Raw genomic sequence first — 13,451 nt, 5'->3', positions numbered from 1 at the left:
CATGAAACAAGATATCAATCAATTTTATCTAGACATATTCCCCTTTTGCCATAGCTCTCAAACTTTACACAGCTGTCAAAAGTTATTACAGCTCACAAAAACGCTTTGAGAAGCCCACTAAAAGGAAAAGACAAGCTGAGTTTGTGCAATTATTAAAACATGGTAGCGCTAGTATCAGCGGCCTTGATGTTTTGTTTATTTTCCTTCGTTCCATGTGACTGTCCAACTTCAATTTCTTTTATGTGCATGACATGTACCTGGAGGCCGCTAGTTAACTCGTACATGTATTGCAGACGAAGATAAAAATGGTTGGAGACGTGCTTTGTCGAAAGCCAAGTATCAGACAGGCCGCATTAAATATCACCCTTCTCGATTTCTGCCCACTATAGACCACATAGCCTCACATAAAAACCAAAAATACCTCCTCTCAGGCTTTTTCAGAGTGTTTGGTGAGGACATGCATGACTGGATGGCAGCATGAGCTGAGATATCAAGGTACTTCAACCAGAAATGCTGATCTCTCTCTCTCTCTCTCTCTCTCTCTCTCTCTCTCTCTCCCTCTCTCTCCATATATTATGTCGTAATAAGGATATAAGGAGACAAAGTGTGAAAAGGATCTCGTTCGATGGTATCATGTGCCGGGGAGATTTATCACGGGACAAAGTGGAATGAATTTGTATGATCTGTACATGTTTTTCTTGCTTGGAATATCATCTTCTCGTTAGAAAAGTTTTACTACAGTAACTACGAACATGGGTCCGCACAATGCCTGACAACATGCAAATTCAGCCAACACTAATGATGTTTCCAAGTTTTGCGACACACAGTGCGTACACAGTGCGCCTTTGAACTAAGAACTCATGAGGTGTGCGTGCCCGCCAGTGAAATTATACGGGGTATTTTTGTATTTCTGCACTTAATGGGGTACGCTGACATATTTGATCCTAAGACAACCATTGATCATCATGGATGGAACCTATCACCGACCAGGCGACCACTAGAGCTGAATTTTTCATTCCCAAACTTCCCTTGTTTTATCTCTCTCTGCTAAAACAATTTCCTTCCCAATGTTTTTTTTTTTTCAATGTTAGTTTCCTTCTCAATGTTGATCTTTGTAACATTTTGTAACCACAAATTGGTTCTTAGTAACCATTGCTTGTAGGAGTATTGTGAGCGTGCATAAAGACCAAAAGGTGCAAGGGTTGTTCTACAAGAATAATCCTCCCCATCTCATGAATATACTAGAATGAGACATGAAAACCTCTGATTATAGAGGGTAAAACCTCCTGCCACGGTAGATGACGAAGGTCTGTTGATGATCTTAACTGATATTGTTGTTGAATGTATGCTGATTATGGTCACTGATGCCTGTTGTGAAAGAGAATATCAATTGGATGATCAGTAACGAAGAGCCTCAATGAGGTAGATAAGACTCGAGGCTCGATGGATTAGTCTCTATGAGCCGATTTTAGATACCAATCATTATAGAAATAGTTCACCGTAGACCAGTACCTCAATGGGCAAATCACAACGAGTCAACTTTAGCTACCAATTCTTATGGAAGCTAGAAATCTCTTCCAGGCACGCACTTCAAAAGAAATGAAGTACCTCAATTGAACAATGCTATTATTTCAGGCACACACCACAACTGAAATAGGCCAAAGAAGAATATGTTTGGAAAAATAAGAAAGAAAATAATTGACAACCAGTGGATGGGATGATGATTACAATTATCAAGGATAGTACAATTTTTTTTAAAAATTGTACATTGCTTGAAAAAGATGGTGCAAATATTAAAAATAGGATGTATGCAGGATAAGAAAAGGAAGTGTAAGGGATTGATTACAATTGATCTATAATGTGCATATATAAAGCACTTAAGCAATAAACATCAAGATAAAGATAAATATATGGTCAAGGATAATCGTGATCTAAATATCCTAATCACGCCAATAGCCTCAGTACCTAATATGATGGTGATATTTGATTAAATCTCATATAGTTTTATATGCCCACTAATTTGATGCATATTTCAAAGGTTGATGATGACAGTACGCTGATGGTGCATGCAATTTTACATCTCATGTTTTGACGAGGCGGGGCCACCATCTCGACCCAAACCATGGATATATAGACTAGGGCTCACAAATTTACATCTCCTACTTTATGGGATAGGGCCCACCATTTCACACCTCATGTGTTGATGGGTGTGTCCGACCATCTCTAGCCAACCCTCGCATAAGGTGAGGCCCAGCATTTTGCACCCCATGTTTTGATTATTATTATTATTATTATTATTAGGGAATTGCTAGCGTCCATTTCATAAGGCATTTCGCGGCTGGTTTGTCGCATGTCAGACCAACCATCTTGTGAATGGAGACATAAGCTGTTGTCCTCATTCACGAGGTGGCTGGTCTGACATGTGACAGACCAGCTGCGAAATGCCTTTTGCGATTGACCCTAGCAAATCCCTTATTATTATTATTATTATTATTATTATTTGGGGGGGGCGGGGCGCAATTTAGTAGTAGAAAAGAGTCAGGTGGCAAGATTGAGTAGACATGGCAAACGGGTAAGAAATACCGACGCGGGGTACGGGTAACCTTTCATGAACCCGGAACCCACCCGGGCGGGTACGGGTATACCAGCGGGTAACCCGGCAAATTTAAAGAAGAAATTATATATATATTTATGAAAAGAAATTATATGATGAATGGGTGTATGAACACATAAAGGTGGTATGATGGATGTACAAGCCTTGATATTTAACCCAACAGCGTCTTCTTAACAAGTCAGGTGCTGTTGGATCAAATATCAAGGATGGGATGATGAGTACATGTTTATACACCAATACATCATACAATTTTTCATTTACTTTAACAAATGTTAGTTTTGGTACAACCAAAGATACCAGTCACATGGTCTGATTGCTTTGACTTGTTTTGTTGGCCCACCCACATAGTCTATTTTTTAGTGTTTAGTGTTTAGGCCTTGAGAATAAAAAGTTGAAAACCAAACGGTGGGTAACCGGCGGGCACCAATGCCCGACCCAGACCCACCCGCGGGTCACGGGTACCGGGTACGGGTTTTTTTTTCGCGGTATTGAAATTGGTACCCGTACCCCTGCGGGCTGGGTGTACCCGCGGGTACGGGTCCCATTTTGCCGGGTCTAAGATTGAGCACCAGAATCTCTCCCAAGAGGGGAAAAATTGCAAATAGAAAAAGGGCGCTTTGGCATTGTCTTGCTTTTGTACCATAACAAACAAAACCCTGGAAATGTGTGTGGAGGTGAAGTAGCATATACATTAGCTAAATTGGCCTGCAGAGGCGAAAAGAAAATGAATTTAGGAAAGGACAAAGTTGGTAAAAGAAAGACCTAATCTATGTTATGCTACTCTGATTGAGAGAGAGAGAGAAAGGGAGAGTCGTTTGGTCTAATCGTGAAAAGTTAAGTACTTTGTCATCCTCACTTTAAAATTTAAGTACTTTGTCACCCTCACTGTCTTTCCTGGTTCCTAGTAGTGTTAAATTTTATAATTAGTCTAGCTCTTTCCCCTAAGTAGGCGGAGGCGAGAGGAGCCTATTGCCCGCGAGTTAGAGGCAAGTCTTGGGGATGGGAAAGCAAAAAAGCTCGTCACTCCTCATTAACTGTGAAAACAACAGATGAATGAAGGAAAGCTAAATGCCCCATGCAAACGTCCCTATCTCGCTCCTCTCCCCCACCTCTGCCGCCTCTCCTGCCTCTCTTATCGGGAATGCCAACCACACACAACCTTTCTCTCTTTCTTTTTATCTCTCACTATCCCCACCATTTTTATCTACAACACCCCCCGCTTTCTTTTCTTTTATAGCCCATATATACATAGATTCCATTAGACGTCAACATTAACACACTCACCACTTCCAGTTAGACCCTATAACCCTTTTGAGTTGCTTTCTCTAATTACTACTCTCTAGTCTCTACTAGTAGTTCTTTCTCTTTTCTTTTTTCACTCTCCGTTCTTTCCCTTGTTCTTCCCTTCTTTACCTTATCATCATCCTACAATCAATCAAATCAATCATACCTCTCTCTCAATCAAACATGTCTACCTCTGCCTTTTCTCTGGACCACCTCCCACCTTCCGAGCAGCTCTGTTACGTCCATTGCAACTTTTGTGACACCGTCCTAGCGGTATCTTTTCTTCTTTTCTTCATTTTATTGTTTAAACACACCCCTCTTTTCTTATCCTTCATTCACCATCCCTCCTCTCCAACAAAACCCATTTCAATTTATTTTACTTCACTTGCTTCAACTTTCTTCCTTTGGTTTTGTTGTGTTTTATCTCAGGTGAGTGTTCCTTGCACCAGCCTGTTCAAGACCGTCACGGTTCGATGCGGCCACTGCACCACCTTCCTCTCCGTCAACATGAGGGGTCTGCTTCTGCCTTCAGCTAACCAGCTGCACCTTGGCCATGCTTTCTTCTCACCATCGCAAAACCTGTTGGTAAATAAGAGGAAGCCTCTTAATCATCACTATTTCATACTAATGGGAGTTGAAATATCAATGAGTAAATAACGCCAACGCTAACAGCATAAGATTTTGGATCAATTGGTTGTTTCACATGGTTTGAAACCCTAGAACTCCTTTACAATAAAAGCTTTTGGATTAATTGGTTGTTTCACAATGGGGAAATGGAAAATATAAGGATTTTTTACACAATAACAATAGCCTTTCTTCTTCTTTTAGTTACCTACTAATTCATTTTGTTCATGCTCTTGTTTAATTGGTTTCTTACAGGAAGAAATTCCAAGCCCAACTCAGAGTGTGTTACTCAGCCAATCTAACCCAAATGACTCTGTGTTATCAGTAGGAGGAGCGGACGATCCCCCTAAAACACCTGTTGTAAAGAGACGTGAGATATTTCTATTTTCCTCCTCTCTTTTTTCTCTCTTACTTTGTTGACTTGCAGAGTTGCAGGGCCATTGTTTTCTTGGAGAAGTCTATTCTCCGTTAATTGCTTAATTGTATCAGATTATTCTCTCGTTTTTCGTTTCTTCAATTATGATTAATTTCCATTTTTTTCTGAAAAGATCCACATACTTCATTTTTTGAATAAACATCTCTTACCCATCAAGAAAAAAGTGAAAACTCATAACATATGCTTGCAAGGGTTTCTCCCTTACAGTGTTGGCGGTCTAGTGGTCTGGTCTGGTAGAGGAAAGACCATTAATGCCTTAATTACTGGCCCACCTCTCCTTTGCCCACTTCTTCAGGCTTTTGATGGTGTACTTCAAGCTCCCCATCAGTTATGACAGTTCATGGAATTCATTTCTTTCCAGAATCTATTCATTTTCTGAGTACACGACCAAATTTCAAACACATCAATTTTAGATGCCGATATTTATTACCCCTGCAAACCCAGAAATCTTTTCACAGTACAGCCTCCATCAAGCTTCTTTTCTCCTCTTTTTTTTTCTGATTCACTACTCAGATGAAAAAAATAACAAGTACTATTTACTCTCTGATGTGTTTCTATGAGAGAGAGAGAGAGAGAGAGAGAGAGAGAGAGAGAGAGAGAGAGAGAGAGAGAGAGAGAGAAGAGTTAGGTGGGTGCAATGATGAAGTGATGATGATAATAAGATGAGACAAATGTGTTTTAAATCCAAAAAATGTGTTTTAAATGTTTGTCTGACGGTGCAGCTCCGGAGAAGAGACAGAGAGTCCCGTCTGCGTACAACAGATTCATCAAGTTAGTAAAAATGAAAAGTGGGAAAAGAAAGAATCCCCCTTTCTTTTGTCATTTGCATTTTATTTTCTAATGATTATGGAATGTGAGATTTAACGAGGCGATTTTGACATGTTTGGACAGGGACGAGATCCAACGTATCAAGGCCGGAAACCCAGACATTAGCCACAGAGAGGCCTTTAGCGCCGCTGCAAAGAACGTGAGATCCAAGACATAACTATATTTGCATTTATTTATAAATCAGGCTTTCTGATTTCACTGTGTTTTTTTCCTTCTTTGTTCTTAAACTAGGGTTTTCATTTTCTGTTTTTTGATTTCTGGGTCGGTCTATTTTTTAGTGGGCCCACTTCCCCCACATCCATTTCGGTTTGGTTCCAGACCAGAGCGTGAAGAAAAGTAGCGTGTGTCAACAGGTAAACCTATTTTTGCTACCTGACTCATTACTTGATGGGTTTTTCATTTGATGTTGATGTTGAAGAGTGTATGGTTTTTCCTTTTTTCTTTTTTTTTTCAGGAAGGAGAGGATCTTCTCATCAAGGACGGTTATTTTTCTACTGCAAACATGGGGGTCACTCCCTATTAAGCAAGAGAGCTTATAGGGTTTTCTTTGTCTTTTGTCTTTCCTTTCTTTTTCTTAGTGTTATCAGGCTCTCGTGCTTGGGTACTGTTTCACATGGGGAAAAAAAGGTCTTCTCGCTGCCATTTCTCCACATGTATTTCGGATCTGCATTCTCCACAAGACCTTACCCTATCTTTTTGAAACTGCTCTTGTTGTTCTATTTGTTCTCTAGTCGTATCACTTTTCTTTTTTATCTTTGCTCTTTTCAGTGCATATCTCGTCCGTAAAAAGTTCATTGTGTTATGCATGGGACTGAACCTATTAAAAAATGCTGAAAAACTTAGGTCCAAAGGTTTCTAGTAATGTTGAAGTGGTATTTCCTCTTTTCACTTACGCTTAATTTTCATTTGCTAAGCCCATGGCATCTTGCTTGATTTTTGTTAAAGGCATACCTTGATTAGACTTTTCCAAAGACCCCACAATTTGATATATAGGTGCATTTTATTGGAGAAGATGGTGCCGGTAGTGGATAGAAGTAAGAGAAATTAAAACACAAAATTGTTGGCCCCAATTGGATGAATCGATAATGCCGTGTTGTAATCATGAGAGCAAGGTAAGAGAGCTTGGGAGATACACGGCCAAACGGCCCATGTACAGCTCCACCAAAACACAAGTGTAACACCAAAATAAATAAAAAATGTTTATATATCTTAAAACAACTTACAATAGACTTGGTGTTCTTTCGCCTTTTTCCTTAAAATCTTTACACATCTTCTCCCTAGAAGCTTCTCTCTAACCTTACAATTTCTATAGCAATGACTCTGTACTTAGACTCAAGATAGGAGTCTTTTAGGTATCCTGATCAAGAACATAGGAAATCCACATTGACTCTTTGATATTCTAGTCTAGACATTAAGGACTATAGAAAACACAAAAAACACTTCCATTTTCCACACATAATAACTACCCTAGAAGACCATGACTTCTCAGAAAACCGACAAATATTGATTTTGATTTACAATTTTCAACAACAATCTGATTTGAGAGTACAAAGTCGAGGTGACAATTTCCACTCTCAGAACATGTATGAGCTCGATCATAGACTCTGTGAACAAGTTTACAACCTAAAGCTACAGGCCGAAATACGACTTTCTTTAAGTCACCTTGATGAAATGTCATTGGATGTCAATATGATTGGTGCACTGACAGAAATACTGGATTTTGGCAATGTCACAATAATCTCCTTTTATTCATAGAGGGGAAGAACTCACAGAAACATCACAGATGATGAATTCACATAAGATTGTGAAGAAGCTTAGGACATATTCACACACTGAGTCATATATTAAGGTTGTGAGAAGAGCCAATCAAATCTTTCTTCAACTCAATTTCATCCAATCTTGCTACCTCGCCAGTGGCTAAGGTGTGGAAAATTCTATGTCCGTGGAGGGTTCGTGCATTCACTTGGATGGTGTCTTTAGATAAGATTCTTACATTGGACCGCATGCGGAACTGGCACATGTGGATCATAGATCATTGTGCGCTTTGCGTGGAGGCTGAAGCTCAGTTGACTACATATTCTTGCATTACAAAACTACCAGATATGTGTCCAGCAAAATTTTAGGTAGATTTGGGATATCTTGGGTATTCCCAGTGAGACTATCAGAGTTATTGGAGGATTGGCCTCTAATCCCATGGAGAAGCAAACGTAGAATCATATGGCATGTTATTCTGAAAACCACAATATGGATATTGTTGAAGGAGCGGAATTACAGGCTGTTTAGAGGTCTAGTGAAATCTCCTCATTTCCTTTTCATTAAGATTCTAGCTCTAACCATTGCTTGGGCCGAGCATTGCCTAGCTTCTGCTTTGTCTCAGTCCAAGAACTATGGCAAGGATGGTTAGAGGTGTGTAATAGTAGGGAGCTTAGGCCGAGGATCTCTCGAGATTGGGAACCCCCTTGTACAGTTTTCTCAAGCTAAATTTTGATGGCTCAGGCTTGGGGAAGCTTGGGCCAGCTGGGGTAGGCAGTCTCCTAAGAGATGATTAAGGAGATACATTTGTGGGCATTCTCGGGTCAAATCGGGATCGCCGACTCCAAGTAGGCAGAAATTAACACAGCACATCAAGGATTAAAGTTGATGATGGATCACAACATTCGTGATAAGGTGATATTGGAAGGTGATTCTTTAAACATGATTAGATGGTTTAAGGGATGAGTGTCACATCCTTGGAGATTTGCTAGATGGATTGACGAGATCTTGGATTGGCTAGAGGGGTCGAATATCTCATTTCATCACATGAGGAGATCAGCCAATAGCGAGGACTGCTTGCTAGCAAGGGAGGGTGCGTCTAGGGCAGAGTTAGAAGTTTTTGAGTGCCTCCCCTTTTAATGTGTTGTGGATTTTGTATTTCTTGTTTTTTCTTATGGTTTATATTGTTTTGATCATCTCGATCGCCAGGGTCTTTCAGGTCTTTCTCCCTTCTTTAATTTAATTCATTCCCATTAAAAAAAAAGAGCCAATAAAATATAAATAAATAAGTCGGTGATAAGAACGGCTGCCGCTGAAATCTAACATGAGGTTGCATGGGTCCCGGCTGGAAGAACACCTGAGGAGGTGACCTGAGCTCGCGAACAAACAATAAGAAAACCACCTAGTTTGGACTCCAAGGAGACTATCCAATACTTAAGTCAAAACCGGCAACAAATATTTTTTATTATTTATTTATTTGTTTTTTAATTTGAGCTCTTTGAAAATATGAGTTATTTGATGAGAACTCTAGAACTTATTGAATGTAAAAATGATTCAAGTCCCATATCTTGGAGATTGTGCCTCTATTTATAGGAAAGATTAGAGTCATTTTGTTCAGTTGTTCTTGGTTGTTTATTTGTGATATAGGATCAAAGCTAGGGTAGCTCAGATATAGAAACAAAAGGGAAGAAGGCAACGAGTTTGATACTCTCATAGTTACTTCTTTCGTTCAATGTCTACATTCCGTGCATCAGTACCTGAAGTTCTTACTGAGAAGAACTATGGGAACTGAAAAGTGTGGTTCAAAAGCTATCTTCTATGCCAAGGACATTGGGGTATCACGATAGTTTTGAAGTTAAACTGGTAGGCAATCAACTCTTACTCAATACGTGGCAGAAAAATAATGGCAAAGCTTTGCATATTATTCAAATTTCATGCGGTTCGAATATGATACACTTTATTTATTACGCAAGAGAGCTAGATTTGGCATAGGACGCTTGGGATAGTTTGGCAATTGTGCCCAAACAAGCAAGCGGAGTAAGGAATGCATTCCTTAAGGCAGAATTGAGATCAAGCAAACGAGGTAAGAACTCTGTTGCTGAATTCTCACAAATTATGTAATCAAATGGAGGGCATAGGCATCAAAATAGAGAACAACACTTGAGTTGCAATCGTTTCAAAAAAACTTGAGAATTGAATTTAATGCAATCCAAGTGCTTATTCAAAAGACTAAGTCACCCATGGAAGAAGTAATTGTCCTGTTTTTTCACGAGGAAGCACTTCTTAAAAGACAGAAGTTAGAATCAAACAATGAAAAGAAGAAACAAAGCAATGAAACTGTATTTACTAATACTGGCGGAAAGACTCAACGAAGAGAAAGATTTCTTGGGTCTGGAAGTTCACAAACCGCCAGCAATTCGGAGCTTTAAGTAAGAGGGCCATGGAAGCCATGGATTCTCGATATTTAGGCTGCCATTATTCTAATCCTAATTGACTTCTAAATTAGCAACTTGGGAAAAAATCATTAAATTATAGGGGAAAATACACTTAGACCCCTGTGGTTTCTGACACATTCAACTTAACCCCTAATGTTTAAGAAGTTACAAGTAGACCCCCTGTGGTTTCAATTTGCGTAAGATAGACCCCCTCAGTTGACGGTTCGTCCACAGATTGAAGGGTTCGGATAATCCTATGGAGCTGATTTTTTGGGCACACCATAACTATGTCAGGGCCCATCAAATGAACGCTTTGGATCATCCAAACATTGTGGGCCCACTGTGTTTTTAGTAGTGTTTGGATTCGGGTATGGGGTTTGGGCCCACCACCATACTTGCGAGATAACTCTAGGTAAAAAGTAAAGGGTGTTTTTGTCATTTTAAAAAAATCATAAAAATAGACGCAAATAGGTGGTAGAATATCAACCATTCACCCTATATAATAGTATTTATATATTTATTTTTATCTTATGAGTTATACTATTTTTCATTTAATTTATATTAGTACCTTGAAAGTTGCACGTTGCAACATATTAATATTAGATTTAGAGAAATTATATCCACACTCCTATTCTTTAATAATGACAACCCTCACTTTGCTAAACATTTTTACAATGGGACGTTGATAACTCTTTGGGAAAATGGGTGAAATATGGTGTTAATATTTATGAGCCTTCTATTGTAAAATAGGTTTTTGGGGCACAACCTATTCAGGCTGTTACCCATCTAATGGACGGTTTGGATCATCCTATAGTGCGGGCCATACCGTACTTTCAATAAAGTGTCAAAATACAGTAGTGCTGATAACATTTCCCTATATATAAGATAGTATTTATTCTTTCATGCTCAGTATTTGTTTTTAGTGACATTTGGATTCCCGAATGGGCTAAATATGAGACCTTGGACCAACTAAATATGAGTAAATGAATTGGTTTAATACGGGTACCTGACATGTTCATTTCTTAGATTCGGCTGGTACTTGACGGGTTACTAAATCTTAACTTGGGTTTAGGTATGGTTAAAGCCTCTTAAGACCACCTTTTGTTTGAGTTTAAAATTTAAAACATGAGCTTTATTTTGAGTAATAATCCTATCCAAGTAAAAATATAAAGGAGTTCAGATATCATTTCACTTCTAGCTCTGTACACGACATTGATCTCTGTCGTCGTATCATTTGAGGAATGCTCGACCAGGGTGCGAACTCATTATAATACAATGTAGCACGCTCCCTAGAGCACAGTGAGTCCCACCCATATCGTTGATCTGAACCGTCCACTTGATGGGCCTAGCTCTGGATCACCTATGGCCCAAAATCACAACAATCATCCAATCCTACCAACGAATAAGGGCTACTTATATCGGTGGCCAAAAACTCAAAGCAGTTCATCTATTAGGCCTTGTTATAGATGGGCCATGCAACAAAATCCACTATCATCAGATGATTTCAACCCTCCAATTTGAGAATGTAATTGTCAATGCTAACCTCCACAGTGAATGAGTTTTATTACCCACCGACAGAGGTCAAATTACTGTTAGTAATGCTTGAATAGCAGTGTTACCAAATATCATATCAACCACAGGATGGATGATAGAAGCTGAGGCGTGTACATCAAAATGTTCAAAAAATGTTGAATCAACTCAGATAATGTTGAATCAACCACTGCTGTTAGTAAGGCCTGATTTGATTAGGCGAATATTGGTAGATTGACAATGTTGAATCAACTCAGATAAGTTCGTAGCAGAAGATTGTGCTGGTTTTGATAAAATTGATGGAAGAATGCTCTTCATCCCACCTTAGATACAAGTAATTGTAAACTATTTAACAGCCTCACAGTTACAATGCTAAGTTCCTTTGGAAACAGCTCTGCACTGCTACTTCCACACCATGGAATCTAAAATGAAGATATGAAGCAACAAAGGCGAATATGATCATTGGTAAAGATATCAAAATGACTCATACTTGAAAGCCAGTGGCTGAAAGCATGCTTTGGTCATCTGGCTTTCAGACAACACCCTAAACACCAGTTTGGAGGCATCACATGACTTCAATTTCTCATCATGAATTCTTAAAGAGTTTCAGAGAAACCATAAAGCTCTACAGTAGTCCTAATGCAAAGTATTCGTCCACACCCAGTACAACCATGAATGGAGGATTCTTGCACAAGAATATTACTCACCAAAAGGTCAGTCTGCAAAAGTGACAATCCATGATAGTCCCGACAAACAGAGCGAGTGGGACAGTAACAAAAGCTGAGCAAATACCTCCCAATCAAAACAAAATCAATAAGGCGATCATACAAATGAGAATTCAAATGTGTTTGTATTCAAATATTGGGTTGGTCTCTGTCACTTAAGGAGACAATATTTTTACTACCAGGCTTGACACCCACTTCATCAATGGAGCATTTGCATTCTGCAATCTGCATCCATATGAATTCTTCTTCTATTGATCTGTACCTTACAAAAATTCTTTCTCATTTTCTTGTACAATTTTGAATGAGCAGGAATTAATCCGCACATTTCATTAAAACCAGGAATTCTGTGTCCATATGAATTCTTCTTCTATGATGTGTAACTTACAAAAATTGTTTCTCATTTTCTCCTACAATGCTTAAAGGGGAATCAATCAGCACATTTCATGCCAGTTAGATACACCTGACACTGAATAACTGTCTTCCCAACTGTAAAACCCGGAATTACACTAAAGCCTACCTTCGCCCTCGTTCTCCCCACTCCGAATTTGGCAAAACACCTCTGCGAGTAAAATACTTTCCATGTAAAGCACAGAAAAACCCACTCCTCTTGCCACTTGAAAAATCCCAACAATGGGATCGAACAAGAACGGCAACTTTTGGAGCATCCATACCGAACTCGCCATGTTCACAAACGACTTGTACAGAGGAGTCGAAGAACCCCAAGAATTCAATACTAACTCCTGATCCAAATGTCTGAGTAGGGAGGATTCCATGCTTGGGTGAATGAGGTGCTGATACTTCTTCCCGCAGAATCTGGCAAAATCACAGTCCCAGCTTCTACTTAAGATCGTTATTGGCGATGGGTTCGTCGTTGTCTTCGGTGAAGAATTCGATGGTTTTGGTCTTGAAAGCAAGGGCGAATTTCTGGAACATCTGGGATGTTTGGGGGGATTTCATGGATCCCTCCATTTGCAGCATTTTTTACATTCCAAATGAATGAACGGCTGTATGGAGAGCGAGGATTTGCTACCGTCCGTTTATTCTTCCACTAGGCATGTAGGATGACGGGATGAGTATACTGTATATATTTGACAATGGATTTGCTAGTGACCATCGCAAAAGGCATTTCGCGGAACGCTGTTGCATGAGAGTGCAAAAACACCAAACAAAAAACTTCTATGAAGTGCAAAAAAACAAAACAAAAAAACTTCTATGGAGTTTGG

The 13,451-nt window shown here is 39.3% G+C and overlaps 1 protein-coding gene across 1 annotated transcript; it reads left to right on the top strand.

The window, feature by feature from the left end:
• Positions 1-3,803: 3,803 nt before the first annotated feature.
• On the top strand, positions 3,804-6,505 carry LOC143876560 (axial regulator YABBY 1-like). The gene is made up of 7 exons (XM_077378267.1): positions 3,804-4,171; positions 4,328-4,483; positions 4,778-4,892; positions 5,681-5,729; positions 5,850-5,925; positions 6,065-6,139; positions 6,241-6,505. The coding sequence occupies exons 1-7, from the start codon at positions 4,082-4,084 to the stop codon at positions 6,307-6,309; spliced, it is 630 nt and encodes a 209-aa protein (XP_077234382.1). The 5' UTR covers positions 3,804-4,081; the 3' UTR covers positions 6,310-6,505.
• The last annotated feature ends 6,946 nt before the right edge of the window (positions 6,506-13,451 follow it).

Source organism: Tasmannia lanceolata, unplaced genomic scaffold (genome assembly GCF_043159265.1).
Source record: "Tasmannia lanceolata isolate RefF3 unplaced genomic scaffold, GAP_Taslan_0.1 ptg000005l, whole genome shotgun sequence".
Classification (NCBI taxonomy): Eukaryota; Viridiplantae; Streptophyta; class Magnoliopsida; order Canellales; family Winteraceae; genus Tasmannia; species Tasmannia lanceolata.
The sequence above is the reverse complement of the archived record's forward strand: the minus strand, read 5'-3'. Positions and strand labels throughout refer to the sequence as shown.